The sequence below is a fragment of the Haliaeetus leucocephalus genome, unplaced genomic scaffold (assembly GCF_000737465.1).
Source record: "Haliaeetus leucocephalus isolate CR32 unplaced genomic scaffold, Haliaeetus_leucocephalus-4.0 Scaffold2, whole genome shotgun sequence".
In the NCBI taxonomy this organism is placed as follows: Eukaryota; Metazoa; Chordata; class Aves; order Accipitriformes; family Accipitridae; genus Haliaeetus; species Haliaeetus leucocephalus.
This window is the reverse complement of record NW_010972438.1, coordinates 2,934,126-2,961,816: the sequence shown is the minus strand read 5'-3', so window position 1 is coordinate 2,961,816 and position 27,691 is coordinate 2,934,126. Positions and strand designations below refer to the sequence as shown.

The window sequence follows — 27,691 nt, the reverse complement described above, 5'->3', positions numbered from 1 at the left end:
CTTGTGCCGCTGGGGGGGCTTGCTGGAGAAATCCGGGAGTGAAGTTGTGCCCGGGAAGAAGGGAGGGGTGGAGGGAAGGTGTTCTGAGATTTCGTTTTATTTCTCATTTACCTTACTCTGGCTGATTTGTAATAAATTGAGCTAATTTTCCCTAAGCTGAGTCTGTTTCGCCCGTGATGGTAATTAGTGAATGATCTCTCCTGTCCTTATCTCGACCCGCAAGTTTTTTGTTATATTTTTCTCTCCCCTGTCCAGCTGAGGATGGGGGAGTGATAGAACGGCTTTGGTGGGCACCTGGCGTCCAGCCAGGGTCAACCCATCACACAGTTACAGAGTGTTTGTTAAATTCTGTTTAATTTATCTATGTCAGTGAATGATACATCTGGCAAAAATCTTTCAGGTTTACTAGTGGACCAAATATGAATTTGGTTTGATTGATTCTTAGGTAAGAAGATTGAACTCAAAATCAAAGCTTGTTCCTTTCCAGTTACAGTAATGATGGGGAACTTGAATAACGTATTATTTTTAATTCCTAAAATTTATTTTAGATTGCTAAAACAGCATAATCAATTAGATACATTTGGATTAAATAAAAAAAAATCAGCAATTTTCAAGGTAGGCTCTGTGCTTTCACAAAACAGGAAGTCATTTTGTCTTGTACAATCAAAGGGATGGCAACCAGAATTAGCTGAATTATGAAACAGAGTGGTTTAAGTTTATTACAAAAGCTCTGCCTCCAGGAACCAACAAAAATGGGCATCTGTATTAGTAATGGGTGGGTTTTGGCCTTGACGTCCAAGATGTGCGGATACAGTAGCCCTGCTTAATATAGCTACTTGCCTTTATGTGGTTTTATTCCAAATGTGATCATTTTTGGATGGCCTTCTGTAGGTTCTGTGTGGAATAACCTAAAACACTGTATGTGGAGGATTCATTCTAGCCACTGGAGAGCTCTCTTGAACCTGTTTGCTCTCAGTTGCTCTCTCAGGATTTTTCCCTTTTATCAAGTTACTTTCCTTGAACTTACACCCTTGTCTGGCACCTAGATTACACATGGAGTCTCTGACCCAGCTCCAGCACTTCAGCTTGGTCTCTTATGCCCCACTATGTCACATATTATGATTTAGCTGTGGAAAGCCCCTTGGTTAGAGACTCAGGACTGTACTGCTTAACCTGTCTGTAGCTTCCCCCCTTGTCCGAGCAATCCCTTATTTTCCATCCTGATCCTGTGTTGTGTAATTTTTGTGTTCTCATTTTTATTTCTGAGGAAAGTTATTGTTGGGTCTTTTGAGACTACTGTCTGGGGTTTTGAGCTTTTTTTTTTTTTTTTCTCCTCTTACGGGTTAAATTCTGAATCTTGGGGCATCAGTAATATATGTTCGTTTGTTCTTCAAGGGCTGTATTATTCTTCTCTAGCGTTTTCACTGAAGATTAAACTGCGATCTAGCTATTCAACCTCCTGTGGAGGTCAGACAGGGTCAGCAATTTAATCCTTGAAATATGTATTTAGGTTACAAACTCGTTACTATAAAAGTGCTAATATTTTCCCCCAATACTTGCTTTGTGAGATGTCATTTACATCATTTACATTTCAAATTTGTTCTTTTTTTCTTTTTTTTTTCCCCAATGCTAGTTGTCTCTGAAATTGAACATGAGGAATCTGCTATGCCACAGTAACAGAATATGGATTAATGATGCACTAAACCCTGTCCTTATAGCAATACAGGCTCTCAGAAAATAAAAAAAAAGCTTTAAAGTCTGAGTATGGATTCTAATAATGGCTTTTCTAAAATGATCTGCAAAAACACAGCTGAACTAGATTAAATTATGTGCTTTTTATTTTAGGGGATGGGGCTTAGCTTGACAATTTTATTCACTGTACCGTAGTTTCTGTTTGGAAATAACACTGAAATCAATAAGAAGTTATGCCTGGAAAGAAGTGCAGTTCTGATGCAGCAGTTTAGAGATGTACCCACCCATTCAGACATATGATTAAAGCTGTTTACTATGGCCCAGATCCTGCTTCCGTTTAAGTCGAAGATAAAACTTGTATTGATTTTTAGTGGCACCAGAGTTGGACCATACCACTCAGAAAGTGATGCATTTGCAAGTTGTTCCGCCTGCTCAGCTCCCGTTCTCTTTGGCATGACTTGAAGGTGCTGAGCAGCTCTTGGCTGAGGGCACGAGAGCGGTAGAGCTCAGCGCAGAGCAGCACGCCATGAGCAGGATGTGCTTTTAATGAGCTTCCTTGCCAGATTATTTCTACTGACTGTGAAATAATTTACGAAATGGAACATAAGTGCACACAGATGCTGAAAGTTGCATTTATACCCACATCTCCATAGATGTAAAATCACAAAGTTCAGTCCTGGGAAAGGCTTCAAGAGCTTCTCTGTCCCCAGTGCGAGGCAGCATCGATGCTCTTCCTTAGAGAAGCTCACTAGCCTGTTCTGCACAACAGTTGCAGACCCTTGTCAGGAGTGTGTTATTTGGAGGACTACTTATTAAGATTTAATTTCACTTACGTTGATGGCCTCTGCTAGTACTAATCTTACCTGCAAGCAGCTACTACTTACTGGTCGTGTGGAGTATGCTTGTACTCCATGCCCTGTGCAGGTAATGACCCAAAGGCTTTCAAACTTATTCCTCCCCCTTCTATTGACCATTGAGTTGGTAGATGTCCAAAGGATTGTGCCTTTGGGAAGCTGAGCCTGATACCTTTTCACCAGAAATGTCTTTGCAAAAGCCCCTGATTTATCGCCATGTGTGGGTGACCATGGAGAGTGCCAGCTTCCACATGACTTGTGACTCTTGTCTGCTGTCTTTGGGTTTGCTCTTGTTTAACCAAAGGTTTGTAAAGCAGAAAGGGGCCAGATTGTCAAACCTGTTCAAAATGAGCAACACTGGTGGAAGTGGGCTCAGAGGAAATAGGACTATGTAAGGTTTTCTCTTCTGTGCATAATTCTTTGCCAAGTGATGTCCAGATCTTTTCTCTTGCGATCACACTGGTGCAGTGGAATAAGTGAGACAGGACTCTCCCTAGCAAAGAGAATGGCAATTACTATTTTACCTTTCAGCTGATTGATCAGCACCTATAGAATAACATCTCTAATTAGAGATTAACTTTGATATTTATTTTACCTTGCTGAGGCTGCAGTTTGTTTTTTACCACCAAAACTGAAACCAGACATTTTTGCACATCTCCAGGAGCAGTGCAGAGGGTCAGTCTGGACACCCCTGTGCCCCCACCCCAGGGGTCTCCAGACTGCGTCTGCTCCGTTGCTGCCTCCACCTGTGGCAGCTAATGCTTCCCCAGGATGGGACCAAGGCTCTGCTCTGCTCTCCTGGGATATGACCCCTGTCTTCTCCTGTGGAGTCATCCCCAGTGCTGGTAGATCAAATGTCCTTTCCCTGCTGTGATAACTAGACTCAATTTGGCCCTAAACTCCTCAGCAGGATTTGCAGTTTAACTTGAGAATACTCAAAGATAGTGCTACCTCTAGTAATGCTGATTTTAAAATAAACCCTCTGGGAGAGTAGGTGAGTAGCCATGCAGTAGCTGTTGCCTTTCTCATCAGTACCGATGTTTGTCAAATGCTGTTGATTTTGAAGTGAGTATCCAAAGAGGAAAATTAAGTCCAAACCGGTGCAGTTTTTCAGTCATAGCATTGTTTTGCCCCCCATTGTTATAAAAACTGCCTAAAAGTGATGTCTGTGAAACATGAGCTGTTAGAGAAATGGGATCTACTTCTCAGGAGTTTTTAGCATTTTGCACATTATCGCACCACCACGCTGGGAGGACAGTTGGTGTCCTTCCTCTCGCTCTGTACAGAGACGCTTCTCTGAAATCGGTGCCTTTCCAACCTGTAGCAACCCATAGTTTCTATGAAGGAGTTTCCTTTGAATCTGTTATTTAACAGGTCCATGCTAATGCTATGGGTATTTTCTGCTGTTGGCAAAAATGATATTGAGATGTCCAGGGGGCTGAGGTACCAATTTTTAGAACAGAAATGAGGCCCCAGGAGAGGGGATGATGGGGCTGAGGGGAGGCATTCCTGTGCTGCACCTGGGAGCTGTGGGCAGATGAGATGAGATGCAAGGGGAAAGGTCTTCTCCTCCTCCTCCTGCAGACAGCCCTGGTCAAGCAAAATGGCTGATTTTGTATGTGGAATTTAGCCTGAACTGTTTTACTGTGTTTGAAGATTAAACTGTGCCTGGAGAGCAGGGTTTGGAGGTGGGCTTCTTTCCACCGCTAACCAGGGCAGCAGCCTCAGACACCTTTTGTACATTTTCCATTGGATTATTCATTTATAGAAACTCTTTCTTCTCCGTTACTGTGAGCATGCTCCTAACTGCAGGGAATCACACTATCGTTTCTGAAAACTGTTTCCCCCTCACGCTTTAATAAAGGAATTTGGTTTATAGAAGTGTTTCTGCAAAAATAATTGTTACGCATGAATTAGCAGCTAGGACTCGGCACTGTGCAGTGCAAACGGTAGCAGAAAATACAGTAATAATGTGGTTGTAATGAGAATACTTTGGGGCTTTGACCTACCATCCCAAAATAATTTCACTGTGATGGTAGAAAAAGAAAATTACTCCCAACATTGCACTGAAAAGAATTTTTTTCAGTATTCCCATTGCTGGAATGATTCCTGTTATATCTTGTACCCGAGCAAATCCCATAATTTTTGCTATTAGTTGCTAAGAAACAAATTATAATTGCTGCTCAAATTCTTTACTGTTGTACCCTCTTATTGCCCTGAAGTGCATTCAATTTCTTTTTGGAGATTAAATGATCAATGAAGTAATTCTTTCAAGAACAATTAATAATGAAAACATTTTCAGAGAACCGCCAAAGTATCTGCCTTGCCTTGCCTAAACAAACAAGCGCAACAACAATCGCATTGATTGATCAATGAAGCGATGCACTGCCGCTCGGCTGAATGAGGCATTCGGCACGCAAATTAAATCATTTCCGCAGTGATTACTAACGTCTGAGTGTTGAGAAAAGATGATGTGTTTTTAAACCTCCTGGAAATTAAGGAGACGGAGGGTTTGGGTTGTTTTTTTCCGGAGTCGGACTGCAGCTGGGACGATGGGTGTGCATGGCTCTGCTCATCCTTCAGCAGCCCATTGGTTGCCTGTGCTTGTCCTCTTCGGAAAGTTTATTTTTTCAAGGATTTGCTGCTTACGAAGGGCAGAAACCCAGTTCAGCGCATTTTCCTGGCTCCTTCCTTTTTCTGGATCTTTGTGAGAGCACTTCTGAAAAGCCCCTGCCAGGTATGTTGGGTTGGGAGTCTTCAGCATCCTGGGTGGGAGCTGCCCACCTGCAGTAAGGTGGGGGAAGCACCCATGCCTGCCGGCCCTGCAGCCAGCACTGCAGGACGTGCGTGCCTGTGCTCCAAGGCTGGTTTTCACCCCAATATTGAAATACCGCGCCTGGCTAGTTCTTGCTCATGTACCCCTTCTGCTTTTTCGGAGTCTGGACTTCAAATCTGCAGCTCTTCCCGTAGGTTAATTCACTTTTTCCTGTCATTTTTGTCAGTGCGCTGCCTCCCATGCGTATGGTCGCAATTTGGAGATAACACTCCCAGCCAGCAACTGGAGTTTGCATACACCCAGGGTCAATTAATCTACCTTAAATAATTTAATTTTCTTAGTTTTTTCTTACATCTTTAGGAATTGGTTTTCTTAATGAGGCCTGCTTTCCCGTACATACCCCAAAATCCTTTTTTGCTCTCTGATTTTTTTCCTTTGAAGCCTTTCAGAGCCTTTGCACGTCCAGGCCAGACAGAGGGTTTCATTGTGGTCACAGGAGTGGCTCTGCGGCAGCAACAAATGGCACTGTGCTGCAGAGGGTCTGCCTCTGCTTCCTCTGGCTTCCTACTTCAGTTTACAGGGAGACTAAAAACTCACTAGAACATTTCCCAGATATGCAGGACATGTTTTAAATTCTGGGTCCAGTAGATAAATCTGTTTTGGTACAGATTCTCTGGGAAGAGGTATTTCCTAAACTTTTCACTCTTCCTAAAGGAACAGTTGTTTTGTAGCTCCTGAAACTCTGCAAATAAAGCATTATTTTAGACCTTGCATGTGCATTTCTGTCTGCTGCCATAGGCCCTGTCTCCCCAGGCTTCCCCTGTCCCACCGAAGTGGCTGGGACGAGCTAGCCATCCCTGTTTTCCTCCATGCACTGTGATACAGATGAAGCTGTCAGATCACAGCTTGTAAGAGTAGGCCACAAGCTATTTGTGGTGTCCCTGTTTCTGCAAATGTTGAAATTGTCTAGGCCGTCAGATAAGATTTGGGGCTAATTACGACAAATTTGGCTCAAGAGTGTCGTTTCCTGTATGCATGTAGATTCCCTGATTCCTCCTCTGGTGACCTTTAAAGGAAAAATACCATTTGTATTGATAGAAGGCCTGACGGTCTTATCCAAAATCAGACGCTCCTATTGCTTGGGCCCCCAGGACCAGGTGTGGTGTGATGCAGCATGTGTTCTTAACAAGGGAATAAGCAAATTTATTTGAATTTTTCTATGTGCACGTATTTCCCAATGTTTCCTTCATGTGCTAAAATGTTAACTCAGCTGTGCAAAGTGCAGTTGTCAGTGTTGGAGAACCATCTCACAACCTCTGCACCTTTGCCACGCAGTCTCTGATGAGCAGAAAACTAGGCTAAGCCTCACATAAGCTCTTCTTTTTTTTCTTTTTTTTCTTTTTTTTTATGAATCGGACCAACAGGGAGTATGTAGCAGAGAATAGATGTATAACCTACTTTACTTTCATCTGTGATAGAAGAACCCTTAACTTGGAACAGAAACATAGGATTTATACCTGCTTTGTTTCCACCCAAGGTTTATAAATAAGATGAATACATTATTACTTAAAGCAGTGGCAGGGCATTTGTAAATAATCAGTGCACCTTCTCTCAAAGCTAGTAATCTTGTAAGCCTGCAGTGTTATTTTGGAAGTGTATTTCAGTTTATATCACACAGAAATAGTGCTGCTGGGAGCAGGGAGCTTTGCACAGGGAGGTGTCAGAGGGCTGTGGCCGGCAGCTGCTGCGCCAGGCAGGAGAACTGCAGCCAGCCCTGTGGGCATTGCACCGCAATGAGCTTAATATCACAGGTCAGTCGCAGCGCCACGGTTTCTTTTGTGGTTTAGAAATTTAGGGAACAGTAAGGCACAGGCTTGACGCTTTTTTCCTGTCTCTGTCCTTATTTATTAATTTTGCCTTTAATATGTAAAAGAACATATATTCAAAATATATGTATTTTTTATATCTAGGGACTGGATCTTTAAGAACTAAGTGCAGATATAGGCGTTTGTTTAAAGTGAACAATTAAATGGGCTAATTTGGTCCCAGTATGCCAAGGTCCAGTGGTGCAAGCTTTCTTTGAAAAAAGCTCTGCTGTTCTGTGAAACTCTCTAGTCTTGAGAAAATTATCTTTGTGCTAAATCATGTGAGGGTGCTGTGGCAAACTCCGAATGGACCTGAAGGAAATAAAAGAGAAATTTCTCATTTTCTCTGATGTTCTGAATGAAGCAGTAAGTATTCAGGTTCTAAGCCCAGGTATTTGGGACAATTTCACTTTGAAATGGAGTAGATCTCTGCATTTGAAGATCTTCTGACCTTAGGCTTAATCAGTCACTTTGACATCTCACCTGTTAATACCACCCTTCTTTTTATATGCTCAATGTGTAGATCATAAAGAAAATGGTGTAAAGCTCCCACAGTAAGCTAAAGAGAGAGCAAGACTTTGTCTTTCTTTCCCTACTTTCCCTGTGGCTTTGTGCAGGATCTGACATTGTACTATTTAGCAGCAAAAATTTCCTGTTCTCTCTCTCTTTCCTGAAGCCTTTGCAACTTGCCTGTATTACCAGCAAGGTAGTTCCCGTTGGTGGCCTGTTTGGCTGCTTACCACTAGAGTATTAGAGAATCAGTGCACATCATTTGACATCTATTCCACTCTTTGAAGGCTAAAAGCCAGAATGGGTGTAGTAGTATACTTTGAATATTAATGTGTCCTTAGTAGTAGTATTAATCCTCTGACTGTGACTATATTTACATAATATTTTTCAGACCGTTTTTTCTTAAATCAAAGCTGAGGGTAGGAACAGTTGAATAGCTATGTAGATGACATTAAGAGTTTCATTTTGGCATAACTTCAGAATATAGCCCAGCTACCTTCATTGAGCACAGTCTTACCTCTGCAAATCACTGATGTCCAGTTGGCTTATTCTGGTGACAGCTAGAATGGTGCATAAATAAGAGAGGAGAATAAATTGCAAATTTAAATTATTATTTTGACAATAAATTAAATAGCCTAGAAATGTGGATGCCAATGTAAAGCAGTATCCTCAAGAGTGCAGTGACCCTTCAGGGAACTAAGTTATTCAGCGAGATTGAACCGTACTTTCCTGAAAAGACAAAATGGGATATGACCAACTGCAAACTCGTAAATTTAAAATAAATCTTTCCTTCTTGACTTATGTATAATTATTAGAGTTCATAAGGATAATTTCTTCAAATGTCAGTATCTTGAAATTTTTATTAGCAATCCTGTAGAGACTTTGTCTGCAGTATAGTCATAAGCAGCCAGGGTAGAGGAATGCTGTGTCCCCACACAGTGATCCTTGCTCGTGATTTCACATACGCATCTGTCGTCACCACTCTTTTATCATAGAGGAGTGAATTTGGGGCATCATTTCTGTAATAAGTATTCTCCACCTGCTCGCTCTCTCCATTACAGACATTAGAGGTATGTCAGGTCTGTGAACCCTTGCTGTCCAGGCAATCCGTGATGAGCCTCAAACCACATAAACATCTGTGGTTGCAATTAAAGCTTCTTTTGGTCTGGGTTCTTTCCTGTTAGAAATCTTTCCAAACATCTTGCAATAACTGATCCTAGAGTGGCACAAACATCTGAAAAGCTGTAAGCATATGTTTTCATGGCATATTGTAATCACTTTTTCTGGTCTTTTATGTCCAGTGGATAGAGAATAGGACAAGGAATCAAGAGGTCTATGTTATTTTCTCAGTTACTAGGATGCTTCTTTTAACCTCCCCTTTCGGCTCTAAATCCCCTGGTCTGTCAAATGAAATAATGCTGTTTACCTAGTTTGAAGAAATAATTATTATCCTTAAGTTGATCCTTACTGATTCTATATCAATGCAAATCAGTATTGTCTTTAAATGTATGGAAAATAGCAGTTACAGGACTCCCTGGTCAAGCACAGACTATACCCAAAGGCCAGAGGTAGACTCTGTCTTTGTAAAAAAATTTCTGTTCCTGTTGATGGGATGCAAGGCCAATGCAGAACAATTTTATCCTAGTGGCTGCTTTTCCATTGTTTTATTTTTTGTTTCCTATTTTCCTTCTGGAAAGCAAAACCGGGGAGTTGGTATTGGCATGCAAAGGACAGCGGAGCTTTAAATATGTTTGTCAAAAGTTGTCCCATGTTAGTTTTCCTGTCTGCCACAAACGTGACTGCCGTTTCATAATTCATTAGACGTGAGAGATAAACAGAATGAAAAAAATGTCCTGTAAGAGATGCTGCCTAGCATCATAATGTGCATTTCCATAGGCAAGCTGAACCACCAGATAACCCTCTGAGGATCAGGATCTCTGTGGCGTCTTTTTTGTTTGTGTTTCTATCAAGTAAAGGGAAGTTGTTCTTTGAAACTTCTAGCTCAGCGAGCTTGTGTCACATTATTTTACGTTATATGGGGTCTGAATTTGCATTCATTTAGCTGCATGAAGTAAGAAGGTGCAGCAGAGCATGCTCTGGTGGGGAACGCATGGGGCATCTGCAGTGTTAATGCTCAGCTATGAAGTGAGAGAGGGCTGTCCAGTATCTGCTGATGCCAATAGAAGAACTGCTTTCTGGCTATTGCAGGATCAGTTGTGCTGAAAGAAGGTATGTGAATAACGCATTGTTTTGCTAGGAAAATATAAAAAAATTCTGAGAGCGAAGTAACTCTGTTCAAGTTAACCCAAGGGGAAATGTCTGTCCAGATTTTCCAGATTAAAGTAATAAAATAACATTTTCTGAGTCCTCAGCATTTTGTCTCAAGCAGGGCAGAGTTGCTTCAAAATGAACTTTTGAAATATTTCCTGTAAGATAGTAAACAGGCAGCTTTTATGAAATGGAACATAGAGTCGAGGAGGATTTTTTGCTTTTTTTGGTAACATCATAGAAAGAGTGATTTGATTTGGGAAGAGAACAGTGGGTGCCTGGCAGATACTGCTAAGAGCCCCCATTCCCCAGTAAGATGAGTGGTATGAAGGAAGGTAAAAAAAAAAAGCACTGGGGCTGCCTTGTTGCCTATTTGGAAGCAAGGATCAAATCCCAGCGAGGTGCTGAGGATCTAGTATGCCAGGAGGAGCCATCCTGGTGAGGACAAGCAGCTTGTGCTTGGCGTGACAGATGAAGGAGAAAGCGGTCTGAGCACGGTGCGAGGATCCGTGACTCCCACAGCTGCATGTTGGCCAGCGGCATTGGTAACGCTCAAGGAAAAGCTATTGCTGTCTTTGAGATGCAAGGTAGAAGCCTGAGTAGGAATTTTAGCCATGCAGGTAGACAAATCAGTCTGTCTTTGATAGATGGTGGTCAGAAAGATTTGGCAAGATTTAAACATAGTCTCAATACGAGAACCCAGATAGAGATGTCAAAGTCCAAGATGATACATAGGTCAGAGATGTGAGTGACAGGGAGAGCAGGGAGGGCTTGGGAGAAAAACAAGATCTTGGCTTGCATACCGACACACCAGCTTTCTCCTTTCCTAATCCAAGCGTGGCCGTTTGCAGCTCGCTTCTGGCTCAGACTTGTTTAATGCCTACATAAATAAAGTCCAAGCAAAAATATTTTCCAAAGGAGAGGCAGGCTAGGGAAATAGCAAGATGTTTACCTCTATAACTTTTTTTTTCTTAGTGAAGTAGAAATCCCAGTGAAATTTCTGTTCTAAAGGTCAAATCAGAAAGCTTTCATCCCCAGACTTGTAAACTATTTCTGAAATTAGAGACTCTCAAAATTACTCATTAGAGCACCAGCTCTTAAACTAAAATTCTATTAAGCTCCATATCAAAGGGGTTTTTATTCTGAACTGCATAGCCTGCTGTGTAGTCTTGACACAACAGCAAGGACATGGGCAGAAGAACTTCATCTTGTGTATTTGTGAAAGGGATGACATAAAACCCTGCTTTTAAAAAGTCAGGCACAGGTTTTATAGAGACAGTGTTTAGAGATATTAGAGCCATAAATATCAGGAGGCAAATCTTGTCAAGTATTTTGAGAGCAAAAAGCTTTAATGCTTTTGTGGGTGCTAGTCATCAGTTAAAGTGCTTTCAGCCTGCCTTCTTATAGACGGGCTATGATTTCTTCAAACCAATGTCCTCTAAAATCTGAAATTGATTGAGATGCACTAGAATCTCATCTTCAAGACTATTTTATGGGCCAAATTAGCATAGTTTATAGTCTACAGCCAATGAAGTCATATTATTCCATGGGCAGCAATGCAAATGACTTCTGTCTCCATCTGGTTGTGTATTTTGTCCAGGATATGAAAGCATGCTCTGTTGTATGTGGAGAGTTATGCAAATGTGATGAAAGCAATTTGGAAGAGGGCATACAGGCTATCTCTTGGTAGAAGGTTCTTTATTCAGTCTGAACCAGGAAGATTTGGCAATCCTTCTGGTCAGTTTTTTTGTTCAACAGGATGTCATTGCCAACCTATTCAGATTCCCCTTGAGATAAGTCATGTGGTCTTTAATAAAAAAAATAAAAATCCTGTTGTCTTCATTCAAGGACTGAATACGACCTTAAACATCATTCTAAATTTTAGATTGCTGGGATCATCTTAAAATTATAGAAAGGGTAGGAGAAGGCAAACCCCATTATGCTCCGTGAATCTCTTTAAGTCATGCTTGAAAATTTACTTAGGTGTCTTGGCTGTATCTGTGTACCTAAGTGGATTGTGCATTTCACATATATGAAGAGGTAATTACTCCTTACCTATATCATTACTTTACTTCCTATTGTATGGATGCTTTGAACTTCATTTAATATACATAGTAAAGGTGGTGTTTTGTCCGCTACAGAAACCCAAAATTGCCAGTGAACAAGTTTTAGCTTTCTAATTTGTCAATTCTTAAACTATCAGATTCATTTTTAACCATTTGAGTTTCTTTTATCCAAAGTACAACCAAGCCTCAAGGGTGAAATACCAAACCAAACACCCAATGCAATATAGACGGGCTAAAAGAAGAACCCTTTGTATGCTGATCCAATGATTTGTTGATAATCTAACTGAAGTATTAGTAACCTAATCAAAGACTTATTTTTAGGACAGTTACAGAGATACTAAGGCTAGAGTGCATAGTGCCCAGTTACTGCTAATTCCCAGTAGCTTTACAGTTGCAGTGATGCACACAGTCTAGCACGTGTGGGTATTATCTACCCTTTTCCCTTCCTGTGCTCCTCCTGGACATAAGCAGGATGGTGTCAGCCTTCCCAGGAGGAGGCAGTTACAGCCCCTTGCCTGCCCCTGGAGGGGCTTTGTTAGGAGATCATGGTGATGGGGGTGCAGGGGGTCTTTTCCCCTGGCTGGCACTGACTGCAGATATTTTTATACAGTTGCTACTACTGCTGTATTACCTGCTTTTTCTTCGTTGATTCCTATCTCTGTTACGTCGGAGTTTTACTCTGTGTGTTTTATATAGGTGGTGTTCTTGCTCACGGTTCTCTTTGTTCCAGCCAAACCCACTTTTGCTCAGTCCTGGATTGTGTTTCTTTGGTGAGGAGGAGCTGCAGGTTGTGCTCACAGCTTTGGAGGCATCTGTTTCCATCCTGCGGCTGCAGCAGCAAGACCTTTGCAATTATCTTGTGGTTGTATTCTTGGGGTCCTGTGTTACAATCCCTTGTTTTTCATTCAAGCACATACATCCTCTGTCCAGGTTCATTGAATAGCTCACTCTGTAGGAATAATGATCCATTTGAAGATATAGATAGACATACAGATACAGGTATTATGCTTTGGTAGCTACTTGCTATTAACATTGACTCACTAGAGCAATATCACTGATGTGTTATCAAATTTGCTTTACAAAAGTCTCTGGAGATAGACGTTAAGTAAAATATAGCAGCATAAAAGCCAATAACATTTTTTTCTCTAAGCCTGAATATTAGTCATGTTTTCTTTTGGAAATTAAAATCCGGTGATGTATAAAGAAGTGACTGATGTATGTATGTTTTTGTTAGAATATAGTAGAAGAAGAAATAGTTTCACATCAGTTAAACAAGAATAATAGATAAAACCAGCATTGACACTGCTTTTCTAATCATTAGGAAAAAAACCCTTAAATGTAATGACAAAGGGTTCACTAATGGTGTATGAGTTTTTGACAGTATGCCTTTCAAGGCAATGTACAGCAGTACTTCCTCCTACATGATACAGTCACATAAACTGGCTTTCTAAAAGACATGCAGACACCCGTCACCATGAATTTGAATCATTTACTATTAATGTAATTTTCTATAATATTTTGGGGTTTGTTTAATGGTTCTAAAATAGCCCTCTTGCATAGAGAGTTCTCTCTTAATTTCAGAACCAGCATAACTACAGATTTTGGATTCTAAAAATATGCTACCCATTAAAAAAAAATAAAATAAAAAAAAAGCAAACCATGGAAACCCTTCTCCAGCAAACAAAGAAAGGCAAAACAGAGCTTAGCTCGCATAAAAAATAGGGTTCTCTCTGTCAAATCGCCAATGACCTGAGACTTGAAGCCTCCTTGTTTCGGTCTGGTTTCCAGGGCACACCAAGTTCAGCATCTGACTTATTTCCACGTTGCAGCCAATAACAGGGAACCAAGTGGGCCTCATGTACGAATGCTGTAACGTCTCTGCTTGGGTAAAGGTCTTAACAGTAGAACAATTCAGTGGAGCTGTAAATGAGAAGGGATATAAATACAAAAAGCAGAGGTCAAATATTATTACACTGCCCCTGTCAGTGGGAACTTGCAGGAAAGTGAGCTGATATGGTCTTGGTTGCTCGTACTTCAATGTCATCTGTGAAGTATTTCTTTTAAAGAGCAAACTTTGATTTCCAGGACTTATCTAGTGGTCGCTTAGAAAAAGAATTAACAAATTTCATAAATAGAGTACAAACCCAAGTAGGTCCTAATAAAGGATAAAAGGCTACAGCTCTTTTGTTTTGCCTATAATTGAATCTTCTTTACTATAAAGACTGATTTTTTTACATAAAACTGGGAAATTTTTCATTACTCCAGCCAAAGTTGGATAATTGTAACTGTGAAAAGCCATATGGTTTTGATTAAAATTTCCATATGCCATTTACTGAGACAAACTACCCAGCCTTAAGGGGCTTTGTATCATTTTGGATTGTTTAAGCTTTTATTAAACCACATTTGAGGTTTTGGAAGGAGGTCATTCGATGCAATACCCTACCCAAACTGAAAAACTGATGGGGTTGACAGCTGCTGCTGGCACCTTCTGGGTTTTTGAGTGTTTTTGAGGAATGAGCATCTGTATCAGACTGGCATCACTTACCAGTACCTGCATAAGTTGTATAACTAAGCATTAAGGCCGAGTTTTAATGGAGATTACAGAAAAATCTAGTAATGCAAGAAAAGACATTCAAGTTCATATTAAAGGGTGGGTGTTAGTGTACACATGCTAATAGCGTATTGCACTCTAGTGCATTTCAGCACCAGATGTCAAGTTTTTGTGCAAATACTAGCTAATTCTCTTTTGAGACACAGTTTAAGTACTGATCCTTCGAGATGTGCAAACTTTGTCACAGAGAACTTAAGTGACTTTCCCAAAGTCATGCAGTCGCTAGTACAGTGGCATCAGTGGTACAAATCAATGTATTTTTCACAGGTTAAATACGTACAGCTTTATACTCGCATGGGCCTGTTAAGTCTGATTCAGAATTGATACTGTGGAGATGAAGAAGTTTAAATGGCATCCTCCTCAGTCATTCATTAAATAAGGTCTGAGTAACTGTTACTCACAATAACCTGTCTGCATTCCTGTTACACCTCCCTGTTATATTCTCCTCTTTGCACTGAAAACATTACTAATTGTATCTTCATGTTGCATATCGGAGTTACTGGAGCTTATACAATATTCTTATATTTTCATTGGAGTCATAAGTTTAGTATTCTGTGCTCCCAGTAAGCTTTGGCAGGACGTTGACCTCCATAATCAGAAAGCGTTAATATTTTTTTTTCTCAGTGGCTTCTCTTAATGAATTTTGACAATTGCTTTCTAAATAGAGAATATCCAAGTTAAATAGGGCAAAAACTAACATACAAGTGTATTCTTGCAGTCATACAAATATCTGATCTTGATTATTTGAAATCATGCATTTAAAATAAAAGCCTAATCTGCGAGTTATTTATTGGTACAAGTGACCTAGGATTTATTGTGCAGACATATGCTGCTTTGATGAGTTAGGGTAAGTTTACATCCTTCTTGTGTGTGCTGTGCTGTATTGTTTCCCTTTTGATCCTATGAATAGAAATGGTCATATACTGCCCGGTGCTACAGATCCCTGAGTTGTTGAATGGATATATTTTCACCAAAAGCACATGCAAGGATCGTGGCTCTAACAAGAAGCAGTTTCTATTTGTACAAGCAGTCCTCAATTCCGGTCATGTTTTGTTTGTTTCATGTATAAATATTTTCATTGAAATTAAAGCTCCTTTCTTTTTTGATCTTGCAATGATAGATCACTGTAATTGAAGCAATTGACACCCTAAAAACTTTAATTAAGTCACAAAGGTGCCTGCATGCTAAACCTTAATGAACTTATCACTTCCACACATTGTTTTGCTTGGTCTTGTTCTCTCCCTTCTGTTTATCAATGCTCATTGCATTATGTCTAACATTTAACTGTAAACTCCTAAAATGGCTAGGTCTTTTATTTCTATTTTTGAGGTATTTTAGTACCCCATGGGGTACTTAATAATTAATTGTAATGTGATTATTTTCAGATTTCTTACATACTATGTTGCGAGGCCCCAGGGAGGAGAACTCTTGGATTCTCAGGTCTGTTAGTGGGCATCAGGCCACCAGACTATGACCCTGGCTTTCAGACCTCCTCCTCCTTCCCAGTATTTCATGCATCTGAAGGCTAGATGTTTGCAGTGCCCTGTAATGTGGCTTCCTGTTTATCACTTGCCATATTTTCCACCAGTTTATCCCTAACTGAACCTGGCTGCTTAATTGTGATTAAGGCATAGTTAGTGTTTGTAATGTTCTAGAAAGGTGGTCTTGATCTCCAGGCATCAAGGATGCTGAATCCACTGTGTTCTGTTGTAGTTTATTCCAGCAGCTGATCAACATCATTCATAGTAAGTGTATTTCTCATCTGCATTTCCATGACTTCAGCTTCCTACCACTGGTTTTTGTTATGTCCTCCACTGGGTTAGCAAACACTTCAGGGGATGGCCTTGTCTCCTCGTGACGGTGTTTCTACATGTAAATCAGAAACGTCTCACTTCTGCTTGAGAAAGTTTGAGAAACCTGTTTGAGGCCTTCACTGTCTCCCTCCCAAATATGAAATATAACAAGAAGAAGTAGGAAACAACAAAAAAAAGGTACAACGTGGCACAGTGAGAAAAACCTGAGCAGAGGCCACCCCTGGAGCAGCACATGCTGAATAGCCGTGCCATGTTGTGGGGTCATCTGCTCAGGCACAGTGGCAGGTCCAGCAGCCAGAGACCTGCAGACCTCAGATTTCCAAGGTCACCTAATGCTGCTCAGGTGCAATTTCCAGTGGAAAGAGAGCTGGTACCAAGGGAGACGTGGAGGTATGACAGTCCTGCCTCAAACCTTCTTCCAGAACAGTAAGTATGCCAAGAAATAATTGAGCTTGCTGGCTTAATAAGTCTTCTGGCATTTTTGTGGGTTTGTTTTGGCTTTCTTTATTGGCAAATAAGAACAAAAATCCTCATATGTTAGCCAGGATCTATGGGCTTGGGGGCAAGGCAAAGTGGAACTTAATGCTCTCGTCAGGGGAGATGTATACAGCTGAGCCATTTACACTGTAATTCAGTCATTCTGCAGCATTGATGGTTATTTTTTTCTTCTTCTTTTGCTGTCCCATTGATTTTTAATGTCAAAAGTATAGAGAATAATTTCTTACCTACTCTCCAGGGAGGGGTAGAGAGGCACTAGACAGCAGTGTTTCCCTTGGAGGAAGATAACAAACATGGGGAAAGAAGTGTTAGAGTGCTACTTCTGCGTTAAAGTGTCCTGCAGGGTGGTTTTCAGCAAGTGTGTTTAACTTTTGTTTAGCAAGTGGTTTTATCTCCATGTATGGGGAATTCAGCAGTACAAAATTGCAGCGCAATATTCTGCACCCATTTGAGCAGAATTTTGTAGGAAAGGTTTTTGTCCACTTCACACAGCATGTGAAAGCAGAGGAGAACCTCTCGAATGGCCACATCACTATCTGTACACTTTGTAACTGTTCAACAACACTAATATTGTTCCTAATTTCTCGGGAAAGATTGCAAGGTGGTGTTTAAATGAAGTTTCTTACTAATAACATCTTAATGATATTATTGTTAATTCAAGTTACTATTTAGGTATTGCAAAAATAAATTTGAAGTGTGGATTTCAGAATGCACGAGCATAATCAGCCTAATCAGTTTGATGCGACATTAGCCTTTCTTATAATTATCTTAATCTTGTTATTTTACTTGGAGCCAGATTTTAAGCACATGCATGAGGCTTTTTAGAATTGACAATTGACTTTCAAAGCTTGATAGTTTGCACTACGAGTGATAGTGATGAATGCTGTGCTTTGTTTGCTGCCTCCAATTGATTTTGACCATTCTTCCATCATTTCCTAGTTGTTCATCCAAGCAGAGACTTCTTTTCCTGGTAACAGTCCTTTTCTTGTCATAAATATATAGCTATCTGTTTTGTCAACAAATAGGGTTATTTCTTCCTTGCAAAAAAAGTTTGAGGACTAGATTTGCATTTAAACTATGGAGTCCTGCACTTTCTCTCCATACTGCCGTAATCAAGAGTTGCTGGGTCACCGAGCAGGTAGCTGTTTCTTATGATTAGTAATGAAAGACCTTTCCCATTCCCTCCCCTGTGATTAACAGAAGAATTCCCTAGAGCACTGTATAAGTAGGCTTAAACACGTAGGCTCAGAGTTGTTGCAATTTTTCTTTCACCTGTTCTAAAGCAGACCTGCATATGGCTTTTTTAGGATTCAAGCCTGAAAAGTGAATTGTGTATAATCTCTAAAGTGTTTTGTGGATGTATATGCATATGGCATAATGTATTAGGTCTATCAATGTAGAGGAAGATATAAATAGCTAAATTGCGATATGAAGAATCTTCTATTAAATATTGTCTGAGACTTACCAATACTTCTGCAGTTTTCTTTCTAGTGCACATATATATGTGTGTATATGTATATAAAGCATCTGCATTGATGACTGGGACATGTTTTGCTTTTACTTTTTCATTTATTGGAAATAATGTTCATGCAAGGATGTTTCCTAATACCACATTTATTCCTCTAGGCATCATTTTGGTTTTAGGCTATTATTCCTCATGCAGCTGTCCTCTATGAGGATGGGATCCAATCTTGTGCCTGTATGCAGTCAAAATATATTTAAATCTATGAGACTGACAGGTGGCCAGAGGAATGTAATAGTGGTTCCTGAAAAGTGCCATTCCACCTTTTTTATAGAACTTGGGACAGAAAAATTCTCTCTCTCTCTCTTTTCATTGATAAGGAGTTTTTTTCTGGTTTCCTTCTGTCTTTTTTCCTAGGCCAAAAAAACCCAGAAGGACAAAGAAAATCACCCTGCTCAAAGTTATAGACTCAGACTATGACTTGAGGCTGGGAAACTCTATGCTTTATTGTCTCCCTGTACCTACACAGAGTCTGAACGAACAGCTCACACTGGTGAACCTGCTGTTAAATTGACACCCAGATTAAATTGGGACCGCTTTTAATCTGAAGTCTAGTTTTGAACCTCCTCTGTGAACCCATTTTGCCCAAAGGGCTTCATAATGCAATAGCCTTAGCATGTAACACAAATGGCAGCACTGCGTGGGTTTGGTCAGCGTTGCTTCTGTCCATGGGCTTGGGCAGAAGAAAGATGGGAGGGTGGCAGGTTTGGACTAGGGTTTTTTTCACAAGTCATTCACTGTAGTGCAGCAGGCTTTTTAAGTCCCCACCATATTTATCCACCACAATGAAAATGAAAAAGATGAAATAATGTAATAATAAGATCCCAGGAATGATGTAGCATACAGCATAAGGGTATGGCAGAACTGTGCTGGAAATCTCACAGTGACTACTAGCACTGTAACAAATTGTTATTCACCACTTCCACTGTTGTTCCCCTTTTGCCTGGATTTTGTCCTGAATTTGGCTTTAGCAGGAAGGGTCCACGAAGAAGGTTTCTAAAATGAAGCAGTGACTTCTTCTGGGTTTTTTTTTTGTTATTTTTTTTTTAAGTATACATGCCAGTGCTTCCAGAAAACATTTTCAAGAGGGGACAAAAATCAAGGCTTAATTTTTCATCCTTGTAACCTTATAATGATGTTCCTACTAGTTCCTGCTGTTAAATATTTATCACCTGCGTGTTTTCTCTGGTTCCCAACTGTACTGACAACAAGTTTGTAATTGCCAAACCACAGCTCAGCTACACTGAAAGCAAAAAAATAAAAATTGAAATGCAAGGGCCTGTTAAAGATAAAAGGCTACCAAAGTGATTCAGTGTAGTAGTGCTCCTGCGCATCAGCGATGGTGCTGATCAATAACCTGGTGCCACTGCTCGGCTCACAGAGAGTCACCTCGTCGCTTAATAGCAAGTTTCTTGAATTCAGTGTGCAAGGAGAGAAAAGACGGAATTGCATTTTTGGCGTGCATGGCCACTGAAGGAGAGGAAAAGGAGAGAGGTGGAAGGAGGAATTTAATTTAATTAAAGCACTGTGGCTAACATACAGGTATTACAAGAGACTTCTTTATGGGAAATGAAGGGTTTCTACACATGGGTTGCAAAGGCATGAGTAACAAGTCTCCTAAAGGGAAACAGAACTGCTTTATAACATAATTGAAGGTAGTGATTATTTGAGGTTGTAATTCTCCATAAATTCATGAACTAGCAGCTTTACAGGTTGCTGGAGTTTTCTCTAGGCATGTCTTCTGCCCTGGGTAAATCTGCACCTTTTCCCCTTTACCAGCCTTGCAGCCTGTGGAGACATTTTTGCTGCTTCTGATGGTTGCTGCCACAGCAGTCTCCCACTGCCAGGTCCCACCAACCCACCTTCCAAGCTGATGTTCACTTGTTTCTCTGTCACACAGCAAAGTCCTAATGAATCTTCTGTCCTTCTCGTCAGGAAAAAAATATTAAACTCCCTTTAATTGAGTTCTTTCTCTCTTGGCAGATCTTGAGAACTTCAAAACCAGAACGAGAAGCACGGTGTCTGTCCGCCAGGGCCAGGGCATGGTGCTGCTGTGTGGACCACCGCCACATTCTGGAGGTAAAGCGGCTTCCTTCTCTTGCTTTCAGCACTCAGCATCCATATGCAAGGTTTTCATTCTCAGGGTATGTTTCAGGAAGTTTAAAATGGCACACCTTAAAGGAGAAGGCTGTGGCGGTGCCAGCCTGACTGAACGGGTCACGCTGGGTGGTCCTGTTGACTAAATGCACTGGGAGACCTCCAGCTGGGTGTAAGTGCAGAGAAAGCCTAATTTTACTGCATACGATTATGCTTTTAGGAGATGAACTGATGCAAACTTAAGGCAGTATGTGCATATATAGAAGACATGGTCAAGATCTCATGCAACATGTAGAAGCCTTTCTCTATGTGGCCTGGGTGTGCCTTCTGCAAAAAGGTTGAAGATGGCGGACACAGCCACTTTCATGCATCATCTTTTCATGATTATTTCTTTTTTTCAAATGTTTACTGTCACTATTTTTGTCTCCTGGGTACTCAGGATCCATAAGCAGTTGTCCAGGTCTCATATGGTGATTTATTTCTGGAATGGCAATACATATTCTTCCTACTGTTTATATGGGAGGGAGAGGCAAGGGGGAGTGTTGTAAGAGAGGGGGAAATAACATGCCAGCAAGTTATGCTGGGATGCTGAAGACACCACTGTATTCTCTGTTGGTGTTCACACCTACACCTGGTTTTCTGGAAACCATAATCTGGAGGTCCAGACAGAATGATGGAGAAGCTCTGCTACCAAAAGTCCCTGAAGGTTTACCACCATGTGCAGTATTGTTCTTGTCTGGTGATACATTTAAATCCATTGTTATTACAGAGACAGGCGCTAACTGTAAGTCAGGGGTTGTTGAGTGTCCAGCAATACAGACTGTGCAGAAAATGACGTAACCTGTCTTCTCTTGACAGTCACTTGTATCTCTAATGCCTCAGAAAGAGGCAGATTTCTGACTTTCATGGAGAAATGGAAAAGCTGTAGTAGCAGACAGGCAAAAAAAAAATCTGTGGTGTTAGAGTGGTCTTAGTGTACTCTACAGAGTATGTTTTGCTATAGTTGTATTATAAAATGATGGATCCCCTCTTAAAATTTTACTAATCTGTCATTTTCGCACCTGTCAACATTATACTCGGTGTTTAGAGCAGGGGCGATGGCATGTATGTCCCATATGGTTTTGGAAACTGGCACCCATGGCAATTACTGGATCTGTCCCACCCCACGCCTGGCCACAGCAGAGCTGTGCAGATATCTTTGCATTTGCCTTGCCCCTGTTCCTTGGTCACTGACCCAGGTGGCACCTCGGGTCTCACACTGTGCCTGAGCAGATAGGATCTGGGGAGAAGGCTGCAGACACCTGACCAGCTCATCAAGCATCATCTGGGGTTCAACAAGGGGTGTAGGTTTCAGATCTCGCCAAGCTGGGCAGGTTCAGTCCTGAATCCTTCAGGCGTTTGTGTCACGCTCTTCTGTGTTCCCTGGGCATTTTCAGTAACGATGCTTCTAAACCTAGGTTATCCTGGGGGGTGGAGAGTCAGTGGCACAGTGCACCCACCCCGGGGAGGGAGGGTTGGGAGGGAAAGGTGTTCAGCTCTCATTGATGTGAAGGATATTTACAACTTTCTACTCTAGATTGTCTTAGGATTTTAAGTGCAGCAAAAGGACTGTATAAATACATTGAGAATCTGGAGAACACCAGTCAGTCACGTACCTTCTGAATTTTAACACGAAGTGTTTGGTGTTCTCTAGACTCTCAGTATATTTCTTTATGTTACAAAGTAGTTAACGAGGAGATGAAAGGGAAGACCACAATAGCTGCTGTCTGCATCTGCCCTGCAATGATCTCTTCTGGCAGTGTGTGGTACTTGCCAAAGGCCCTTCTCTGAGAAGAGTCAGCATCATCGACTCCGGTGTGTGTGTGAGGAGGTTTACAAGCAGTTTGTATTAATGGCACTAAGAAAGACAGGGCTTTCTCAGTGGCAAAGGCAAAATTTGGTAGGGGGGGAAAATAGATCCAAAGCAGAGTTTTCAAACAGCCAATTATAATAAATAATGTAGCATGTACTTTGGTGCAGTTTACTTCAGGGAGGATGGTATAAATGTTTAGAAAATACAAAACAATTCTTTCAGTTTAGCACAAATTTGTTTTAAATATACCAGTCCTATGTTGGCTGACTTCCTGAACACATATTGCACTGTTACATTTATATCAAAAAAAGTGTTAGAAAGGGAATCGGGCATCTCTTCTTTTTGGACACCATCTGTGTGTGCCTGACAAGCGCTATGTGTCATGCCACTAACCACCGCGCTCAACAACCAGCTGTTGCGGCTGGCTCTTTCATCAGGGGGTTGTTTGGTACATTGTGAACAAGCGGTCACCTTTTATGGGTCTGTGTCCCTTTTAAAGAAATTTGTGATCCTATTTTGAAATCTGTCTGTCCTCATCAGCTGAATGAAAATGGCCTGGTGAGCTGTTCGCTGTTAGGCTGCTTTTATTGCTCAGATAGGAGGAGACAAGTGCTTAAGAGGCTTCTTCGCTTGCATCTGACCAGCTGCCAAACATATCTACTCGCTTAATTTATTCAGCTAAGGCCTCTCTCACCTTTTGACTTCAATGCCAGTTTTCTTTTTAGTTCAGAGATTATCACGAGAGTTTCAGTATCTCAGATTTCTGATGTTCATTACTTGAAGGTTGCTCTTGAATATGTGATATCATGTCCACAAAATGACTCGTTATCACAGCATCTAACTTTTATGAGACTGGGTCCTATAGTGTTAATTATTCCCCAAAATTATGTGCCCTCTGGTCTGGGTGGATGGAGCTTGCCTCTCAGCCCCTGCAGGTGGGTCTTATTGACACATCTGATGAGGCAGCTGCCAAAGCTAGATATTACAAACCACTGAAGATGGGTTGTGGATCAGCCACGAACTCATTTGCAGTCTGCAGTGCTGTGGGTGAAGTATCATTATTAGCTTCATTTCCATAGTGAAGAAAGGAGGGGCAATTTGGAACAGAAGTGCCTTGTGATCCTTAAACCCTGTTCATCTGAGTGCCTTGGATGTGAGACTGAAGAGCAGCGCTCGCCCTCATCCTATCCCAAACTAATTGTGCTGCACAAACGTGGATAGTGTCAACGGACCAAGTCCAGGAAGGCCTGGGGTGGCTGGGTACTGAGCTGCGCTGCTCTGAAGAGCTGAGGCATGAGGTTTTATGCCCTTTTACAGTTAGAACTAACCCCACCTGCCCAGCCTGCTCCTTCTGGCACCAGTGGCTGTGTGGTGCTGCGTCCCGTTGCTCCCCAGGCAAGTAGGCTGCCATCTCCTAGAGGGACACGGGGACTGCACAGGCAATGCTGAGATGAGGCAGGAATCATACACATTTGTCTTTGTCTCCTTAGCAAAGCTTCACTCTGTGGTTACTGAGAGTTTTCTGTTTTGCCGTAAGAGATCTTTGCAGCGTGAACGCCTTGCGTGGAGATGCGGCGGCTGGTGGTGGTTCGTGTAGGCAGTGAGAAGGAAATTGTGATGCATTTGCTCAGGTGATGCAGGGGAAAGTTTTGGTCTGAGTGTAGGTACTGATGATACAAAAACATTCCAGAAAGGTGCTGGCATTATTTCTGGTTTGGGTTCAGTATGTGGGAAAGAGCATCTTATGGTGACCGGGAGGGAAGCGCGTTTCTGGTGCCCAGAAGGGCAGAAAACTGAAGGGTAATTATTTCCCTCACTCATTTGGATGAGAGATGACTTCCTGCATGACCACTATGTATGATCTGCTGTATTCCAGCTAGAAAATGATCTTAATTGTAGCTAGATTCACAATTAGTCTAAATTGTAGTATTACAGTTTTGTAACTAAGCTGGGCTGGAGTTATGCCGGTGGTTGTTTTGTGGTTTGCATAGAAAGTATTAAATGGAAAGTCAAAATAGCTCCAGTTAATTCAGACTGAGACCCTTGTTCTCCAGGAATTAATCTTCTCTGTGGCAATATTTTCTTTTACTTTTTCATCCTCTTTTTCCTTCCTCCGAAGGTTAGAAATAAGGATGAGTTTTAAAAGCCACAACTCCAAAGTTAATGCTTTTCAGTCGTGTGCATCGCATTTCCGTTAGCCAACTGCATGTCTCCCAGTGTAATTGAAGCTATTTGGTCTCTAGCAGTCACTGCACAATTACCACAGCTATCTCCTATTCCAGCTCTGGGCAGATGGAGGTTCATAAGAGAATATCAGGTATCACTGGGAAGTAGCTGTATGTCAGAAAACCACTGTGTTTCATGGGCAGCTTCCATCCCCAGGGTCCAAGGCAGTGTTTGCAAAGCAAAGCTGTAGAGATCGGTTCCTTCCAATACCCCACTGTCCCGCTGCTGGGATATAACATTGCAAGTATTTAACATCGTAGTGCAACAGTAAAAAACATTCAGGTCAGAAGTGAAAAATAATATCTTGTTAAAAGTGCGAGTGGCGATAAGATAGAGAAAATGCAATTACTTATTTTAGAATTTGATTAGGGCAGCAAACCTAACTTCATCATCCTTGCAAAAGTGCCTGGGGACATTAATGACCACCGCTGAGGCATAGGACTGTCGGGGGCAGGGGGAATATACTTTTATATTATTACTATTTTTTACTTAAGTTTCCGATCTGCATTGAAAATGAAATCTTAAAAAAAAATAATTTTAAAGAAAGCAAAACTATTCCATCTGAGAATAGCTGTTGCTGTGATGATGAGGGTATTCACTAGAATAGTAGAAGCCTGGAGGAAAACCGTCCTGGCCAGTTCCTGAGCACAGAGCTTAGGATATCCTTCTGGGTGTCGGAGACACAGGCTTGAGAATTTTTTCCTGATGGGGAAGACTTCCCAAATGTCTGAGGGGGGCTCAGTGCCAGTGTCTTCTCTGTTTGCTCAAGCTTAGAGCCCCCTTAACTGAAAGGATTTGATAAAAGAAAAATAGGAAATTAGAAGGGAATTATTTCCTGCCCACTGTTGTGTCATTGGTCGCCTTGGTCTCAAAAATTGTGGATTTTACTAAAAAATTGTCAATCTGCATCCAGACCTTTATCCTTTCAACTGGAGCTCACTCTAATACTTTGCTACTTGGAAACATCCATATTTAAAAGAGCTGGCAGCTAAAAGTGACATTATGTTGGCCTACATACATTAGTTGTTGCGGGTTTCTTTTTTTTTTTTTCTTCTTAATGATGCCAAATAAAGGGCTTCCTGCTGTTCAAATGTTGCAAGAAATTCACCCTGAAAATGAGTCCAAATGATTAACAAGTATTTTCAGCATCAGAAAGTGGGCTGCGTACAGCTTGCACAGAACAATTTGGGCATCGCCATGTATTGTCCCAATTTTTAGTTTAATATGAGTTGGAGATTCAGCATATGAATCTAGGCTTCCCCCCTGGTCCTCCAAGATGAAAATGAAATGTGTATTTCTTGCAGCATGGTTTCAGCAGGGAGTCCCTATTTTGTCAGGTCAGTGCATCCTGGTGTTACATTTTGTTAAGCAGCATAATGATGCGATTGCCTCCTATGATGAAGTGCTTGCTGAGTGCTGGAAATTTGGAAGATAGATGTTCATCTGGAGCTCGGGAAGTCGGTGGACTGAAAACCAGAATAAATGCAAATCAAACATTTGCTTCTGTCGTATTTTCTGCTCTTGGAGCAGTAGATGCCTGGGCCCCCGAAGCCAGTCCTGCTGTATTTATGGCGCCTTGTCTGTTAGGAGTTTTCAGGTTTCCCACCTTCCCCATTTGTTCACTTATATGCACTAAATCAGTGTAAGAACTAGTAGAAACCTACTTGGGTTGTTAGCATTTTTCTGAGATAATTACTCTGCATGTGAACGGTTTTCCCTCATTCTGTCCGCTGCTTTTTTAATCAAAAACCTAACGATGCTTGTGTGTCGACGATTCTACCTGTGAAGCTCTACAGAAGAAATAATGTAAGAGTAAAGATTACTATGGGGACATGATATTCAGGGCCCGTGTAACAGCACAGTGAGCAGCTGTAGGTATTTAGGTGGACAAGAGAGAACAGTGAAAAGTCCTGAAAGTAAATATGGAGCTAAAATTTGGCTTTGGTTTTGTTGCAACAAACACACAAGGGTCCCCATCACAGCCACTGGCCGCTACTGTAGCATTAACTGGGCCGTCCCCAGTAACTGAATCATAATAACGGGTTTGGAAATGGGAGGAACATCAAAAAGTTTTCATGACTTTTTTGATGAGACTAGTTAAGGTATCGCAGCATGTCTTAGGATGAGCTCTATAATTTGGGTACCATAAAACAATGCTATATTGCTTTACATTTTCAAAGCCCTGCTAGATCAATACCATCTGCTGTTGTTCTTCAGAAGAGCTGTAGGAGTAATCGACTGGGGGGGACTTGCTAGCCAAAACAGAAAAAAAAAAAACAAAACAACCTTCGGTTTGTCCGAAGTGTTTCATTCCATTGTATTTTTAAGCCTTTTTATTACGTTTAGATATGTTTAGAAACCATGAAGCATTTACAAATGTAAAATAGAGTGTTCAATTGAAGCTGTTGGTGAAAATGTTTTCCTTTTGAGAGGAGCTTTGCAGGAGGAAACAGGTTAGCTTTTCTTGTTTGCTTTTTTTCAGTATCGTTAATCAGATTTGGCAAGATACATTTATTTGTTAAGATAAACTTAATTGAAACAAACAAAAATCCCCCCAAACCAAAGCAAACACTCGCTTTTGTTTCTCAAGGCTCTGAATATAAGTTGCATTCCATAGGGGATACGCCTGGGAAATATTTGGAGGTCACTGTCCTTTTAACTTTATCTCCAAATTGTAAGACCAAAATATTCCTTTGTGCCAAATAGTTATTTTCGTTTAAGTTTGTGGGAACTGAGTCATTTAGCTGCCACTTTTACTAGATTTATTTGATAGTCAGGGCAGGGTTAGTTAATATTTTAACAACTACAGTTTTGAAATACCTTCTCAGATCCCTGGCATTTCATTGTGAGTCTAGAGATTAAAAAAATACAATCCTAGAAAGGTTATGCACGTTTCTCTTGACAGGCTGGTAGCACACCCATAAGCATGCAGAACAAACGAGTCTGTAAATCTTTCCCCCTCCCTTCTTTGGGAAGAAGAATGAACTTGTCTTTTTAAGATTTCCTTCACTCCCCGTCCCCCCGTCCGTCCATCCCCCCC

The 27,691-nt window shown here is 41.1% G+C and overlaps 1 protein-coding gene across 2 annotated transcripts in view; it reads left to right on the top strand.

Moving 5' to 3' along the window:
• Window positions 1-27,691, top strand: part of LOC104833653 (contactin-4) — a 130,095-nt gene that overhangs the window by 3,607 nt on the left and 98,797 nt on the right. The window contains exons 1-2 of one of the 2 annotated variants that reach the window (XM_010570491.1): window positions 11,612-11,651; window positions 20,442-20,555. In XM_010570491.1, the coding sequence (XP_010568793.1) occupies window positions 11,612-11,651; window positions 20,442-20,555 (154 nt within the window). Of the gene's footprint in view, window positions 1-11,611; window positions 11,652-20,441; window positions 20,556-27,691 lie in introns of those variants that run through there. The other variant, XM_010570482.1, reaches the window with a different exon arrangement.